This window comes from Anarrhichthys ocellatus, unplaced genomic scaffold (genome assembly GCF_004355925.1).
Source record: "Anarrhichthys ocellatus isolate YVR2014 unplaced genomic scaffold, GSC_Weel_1.0 scaffold13, whole genome shotgun sequence".
Lineage (NCBI taxonomy): Eukaryota > Metazoa > Chordata > Actinopteri > Perciformes > Anarhichadidae > Anarrhichthys > Anarrhichthys ocellatus.
In genome coordinates, this window is record NW_022280043.1 from 2,344,510 (window position 1) to 2,349,828 (window position 5,319).

General features: G+C 39.7%; 1 protein-coding gene across 4 annotated transcripts in view; it reads left to right on the plus strand.

Annotated features, from left to right (window-relative positions):
* Positions 1-184: 184 nt before the first annotated feature.
* gsdmeb (gasdermin Eb) overlaps positions 185-5,319 on the plus strand; it is a 19,766-nt gene continuing 14,631 nt past the window's right edge. For 2 of the 4 annotated variants that reach the window (XR_004212978.1, XR_004212979.1), the window contains exons 1-10: positions 493-716; positions 1,072-1,294; positions 1,382-1,574; positions 1,857-2,031; positions 2,719-2,839; positions 2,935-3,048; positions 3,357-3,484; positions 3,574-3,739; positions 3,907-3,980; positions 4,097-4,378. Coding sequence is in view for 2 of the 4 variants with exons in the window: in XM_031853210.1 (XP_031709070.1) it covers positions 558-716; positions 1,072-1,294; positions 1,382-1,574; positions 1,857-2,031; positions 2,719-2,839; positions 2,935-3,048; positions 3,357-3,484; positions 3,574-3,739; positions 3,907-3,980; positions 4,097-4,324 (1,581 nt within the window). In the remaining 2 variants the exon portion in view is untranslated. Of the gene's footprint in view, positions 305-492; positions 717-1,071; positions 1,295-1,381; positions 1,575-1,856; positions 2,032-2,718; positions 2,840-2,934; positions 3,049-3,356; positions 3,485-3,573; positions 3,740-3,906; positions 3,981-4,096; positions 5,254-5,319 lie in introns of those variants that run through there. The other 2 variants (XM_031853211.1, XM_031853210.1) reach the window with 2 other exon arrangements.

Here is a 5,319-nt window from a genome sequence, read left to right on the forward strand (position 1 = left end):
TTAAAACATGCAAAATACTTGGTCATTTAAATGTAATTAGTTAAATACTAATAATGAAGTATACTGCTGACTGATCTGATCTAAATCAGAGAACATGTGTACAAAATTCAAGATGTGAAGTCAAGCTGGTGAATAGTTCATTTATTTCCACTAGGTGGCAACAAATAGCCATCAATGGTGCAGAGACAGCACAAAGACCTCCGAAAACCTAGCAATGTGGAACTATGACAGCTGTCCAACATGATTGACACATCACACCATTTATGTGGAGCAGACATACACTGAGCATTTACACTTCAGCGAGGTATGTTCAATTGTGTCCTTTACGAAAAGAAAGACATTCAATTCATACAACGTGAAACACCAATGTGTAGACGTTTGATACCCAAAACAGCTCATTGTGGTGGGGACAAGGAAAATAAAAATACAGAGAAAAACATAATTATTATTCAGCTTGTTATCATAATGATACTACTACTACTACTACTACTACAAATAATAATCATATTTGTATTGTCATTATCATCATCATTATTGTTATTATTAATAATAATATTATGTGCTTAGCCTCAGTAGCATGCCCACAGCTTCCTGTTGCGGAAAGGCGGAGCGTCTTTTGTCCAAAACAAGCTGCACAACCGACACTGATTCTCTGCTTTAAGTCTGACCGCAGACACAGTTTCTCGTCAGGTTCCTCTCTCAAACAAGGATTCGGGGTAAGTGGTAAAACATGTAGCATTTTGCATTAGGTTCCGATGCTTTTTTTTGTTCTACAAGCAGACGAACTTACGCGCACAACTCGAGACTGCTGACTGGTGCTACTAGCCTGTAACGCCACTAGACGTGTTTTCTATGACTATTTCTTTAAATATTCTTTGTTTCTTTTTTGTTTTGCTTGATATGTTGTTGAAGTACAGTGTCGTGAATTGTTGTTGTGTTGTGAGATCTTAAAGAAAAGAAGTAAGGAGTGGATGATGTGAGGATTGTTGAATCAGCAATAACACCAGTTCCTTTCAGCCTAATAGGAGGAGCTCACATGTTCCAAACCCGGCTTCATTGTCCCCCTCACAGGTTTTATTCAGCTGGGAGATGTTTGCCACAGCCACCAGAAACTTTGTGCAGGAGGTGGATCGTGGAGGTTTGCTGATGCCAGTGTCCAACCTGAATGACACAATTGCTCTTCTGACAGTGGTGGTGAAGCGCAAACGTTTCTGGTGCTGGCAGAAGCCCAAGTACATTCCAACTGATTTTGACCTCAATGATATACTAACAGGAGACACACCTATAAAGCCAGGTAAACCGCAAACACCCTCTGTATGCTGAATTGTATGTATTTATTATTTTAGGACCACAGAAAACTGAAATGTTTCACTGTCCACAGGTGTCATAGAGGCAGATTTCATCAAATACAATGGGACATTTGGTGACCACATTCAGGGAACCGTAGATGCAAATTTTGCCCACACCAGTGTCAGCCTAGAGGGTAAAGAATCTTCCAAACTCCAGTCACCATTTGGTAGTTTAAAAAAAGAAGAAGTGGATGTGCAGAAGTTGCTGCGAGACTCCAAAGACAGGTTTGTTCCCTCCACATGTTTCCACTGTCCTGTTTCATAAAGATCTGCAAACAGCCAGAATGATCTTTGTCCGACCATAAAAATGCACGCAAAACACGAGGCTCGGTTGAATATTAACACTCGCAAGAAAATAGCTTGTTTTGGTTTTCGATGTTTTTATTTTTTTTTTGTATTTTAAAGTTTAAGACAGTATTTTACAGAAATCCCAGTTTGTTATATTTCATAATATTCCTAGAATGTTCCCTGTGAAATGTTAGTGTTTTTGTGAATTCAACGTGGCAGGATCCTGGATATGTCCCATGGGCTGGTCCAGCAGACAAAAGAGAAGCCCAGACAGGCTTTTGGGATTGTGAAGGAACGTATTTTGACTACTCAGCCCTGTTCGGTCATAGAGGAGGTGCAGCAGGGAGGACAGTGTGGAGGAGGACTGAGCCTCTGCGGGCCCAAGAGCACAAAGGTACATTACTGTATTAAACTCATTAATTATAGTAGTGTATAGGTTGTAAATGTATGTGTAAGGGTTCCTCACAACAGAAGAGTGTATAGTCAACATGATGTTCCAGGTATCATTAGTGATAATTTTATAAATACTTCTTGTTAATATGTTTTGTTATTCCCTCCTCAGTTCGCAGCATCCTACTTTTTTTGAAATTCAGTTCTGCATGCAACGTTGAGCTTTATGAGTAGGTGGAGAGAGGACTCTTTTTTTTTTTTTTTTTTTTTTTCTTTTTAAAAAGAAGAGACATCTGTGCCATTTATATTGGAAATTCTTGCCAACTGTTGAACAATTAGATTGATCTTGCTCTTTGTTAATTTAGCTGCTCTCTGTGTTGTTTTCAGTAACGCGTAGAGGAAGAAGAAGTCTTTGCTCTTTGATTCAGAGAGACTGATATCAAAACATTCACTGTTCCTAGATGGATGAAATGTTTTCTAACATTAAATTCAATTGCAGCCACATCCTCGTTTTTACATCCTTTGGAGTCAGACACAACAGCACATGGGTCTACACATGTGCCATGCACTTACAACTGTTTTTCAGCTGTAATACGTTGTTTTAATGTGGATATGTCCTTAAAAACAGATTGAGTTTTGTTATAACTTGTATTTGGCCTTACATGTTGGCGGTATTATTGCAAATCTGCAGGTTTCCTTGAAGGAGAATGGGAGCTTGAGTAAAGACAGTAATATCACCATGGAGATTCCCATCCACACTACCATTGCATATGCCCTTATAGAGCTAGAGATCAAACGTGATGGGCGCTACGGTGAGAAATGATTCACGCACAATTGATTCAATTCTACTGCATTTACATTTCACATCGGGGTGTTTTAAAATGTAACATGTTTTATTTTTCCACAGAGCTGTGTCTGATGTCAGACACCGCTGGGTATTTTGAAGTAGATGGCCCCGATAAGAAAGGACCGTTGGGTGTCTTTGGACCTCCTGCCTCTGAAAATAGCCACCTTAGACGAGGTAAATTACTGTTTTCTTCTCTGAAGCCATAAAACACGTGGCTATAGATGGTTATTGTAGCGCATGACGCGTTCAGACATGCATGTTGTTTTACAGGCTCAAAGAGCCTCTACAGATTAGAGGCCGCCTGTCCTATCACAATGGACTGCTTGTTGAAATGTGTTTAGACCTGTATTATAAGGTCTTTAGTATCAACTTGTCCTTTTAAAAGTGCCTGGTTTAATCTTAATGTTTAGTGACCTGCTGCATGTACACATTTAGTCTATGGAGCTGGATGATGAAATGTATCCATTTTGTATTTTATTTAGAGCTGGAGCAACTGAGAGATCATTTCCAGCTGCTTTCAGCTCTTCCTGCCACCACAAGGTCGTCTCTACTCCAACAAATCCCAAAAGTTACGGCGGACCAAGGGGCCGTCTGTTCACTGCAGAATGTGGTAAGCAGAGAAGTGATGTCAACACAAAGTTATCTTGTGGAGTAAGCATTTGGAGCTTCTATAAATCTAGCTGTCTTCCTTTGTCTCAGCTGGAACAGATGTGCTTAGATAAGAGACCTGCCCTGGATGAGGTCACAACGACAGAGTCCCAAAAACAGAACATCCAAGCAATTCTCGACCTTTTAGAGCAGTCTGGTCAAGTGGATTCCACACCACTCCTTTCGGCATTTCACCTTATTATCAGCGCCATGGATGGTGAGAAAGCTGGACTTCACTGAAATGTTGCTTGAATTCCTCACTCTGTTTAAGGGCAGGAAGAGATGTATGTTGAGTCGCAGAGTTCCCACTGCATGCTGAATGTCTTGAAAATCAAATTTCCTCAAGCTCTGTTTTCATCCTGTTTCTGGGTCTTTGTCTTTCAGAGATGACAAACGATTGTCTTTCTGTTTTGGGAATGTGCTGCAGCCTCACTGTGCTACCGGCTCTGGAGCTACTGGTTAGTAAAGAGAGTTTCTACAAATAAGAATACAAAAACATGTTATGGAAGTTTTTTTTTCATGATGCATCCCATTGATTTAACTGCCTTTTATCTTCCTGTCACGTCTGTTCCAGGTGCAGTGCGTATCGGGGAAGGGGGAGTTGCCTCTGAGCAGCGCAGGCTTAGCTGCGCTGACAGAAGGCGTCTATGAGAAGACTGAACGTCTGTTTGCCTCCTCGCATGTGTCCCTGAAGAGAGATGGAAACACAGTGAAGACGGAAATAAGCAGCCTGCCAGGAAACCATCCTCTGGTCCTGTGTATCGCTGTCAGAGGTCTCGCCTCGTTGGCCCACTGTGATTGAACTGAAGACGCCTTAATATCCAACCAATACTTTAAAACGTTACACTGGAACGAGGTAAAGGGGAACACGTAGATCAAGTGTTATCTGTCGGTGGGTTTTTTCTCTCTCTTTTCGGTGCAGTAGAATTTCCACTAAGACATCTTTTCTGTAGGGTAATTATATAAATGTACTAATGCTGAAACAATAATCAATGACAAATGGACAATCAATTGATTTAGGTCATTAGCATTTTGAAGATGTCACCTTAGGCTCTGGGGAAAGTGTGGGGGGCATTTTTCACTGATTTCTGATGTTATCTGAAAAAACAAGTGATTCATAAAATCATAAAATGATCCCCTTTGAGTCTATTACTTATTGTTAAGTAAGAGAGATGACAATTTGTGTTGTAAAAAGTTAAGCCACACCTTCAAGCCAATCAAAATTGAGGAATTTCAGTGGCCATGGTATGATTAAAGGGAAAAAAAAAAAACATCAGCTGCAGCTCTGAAATATACTATTATATGGTCACAACTGAATTCAGATGCACAATCTTTGATTTACTATATTTTAAATTCTTAACTTGGCACCTACTGGTGGCTTCAGCATTAATATACACACTAATTTCAATATAATCAGATTTTGGAAAGAAAAGGGGTTCAAAGACACGCACCTGATTCTTACCATCTTCTTTTGGGTCATAGTATCTAAAAGAAGCACAGCAAAGTACATTTTATCGAAAGATTTACATTTGTAATTTTCTGAATACTAGATTCTGATTGGCTGTGGGGTGTCCTTTAATTCCTGATATAGGACAAAGAATCTATAAAAGAGGAAGGGTAATTATGTCAGTGTGTCAGACTTTTGTGCCAGTTCTAATAAAGTGAATGGGGCAGGCAGAGCAAATCCCACTATGAACATATCAGTGTTTCACTTTTGATTGCAAATTTCTTTAACAAAATAACAAAACAAAATGACGTGCTGTTGGTTGTTTTTTTTTATCTAAAAGTGTGTGTACA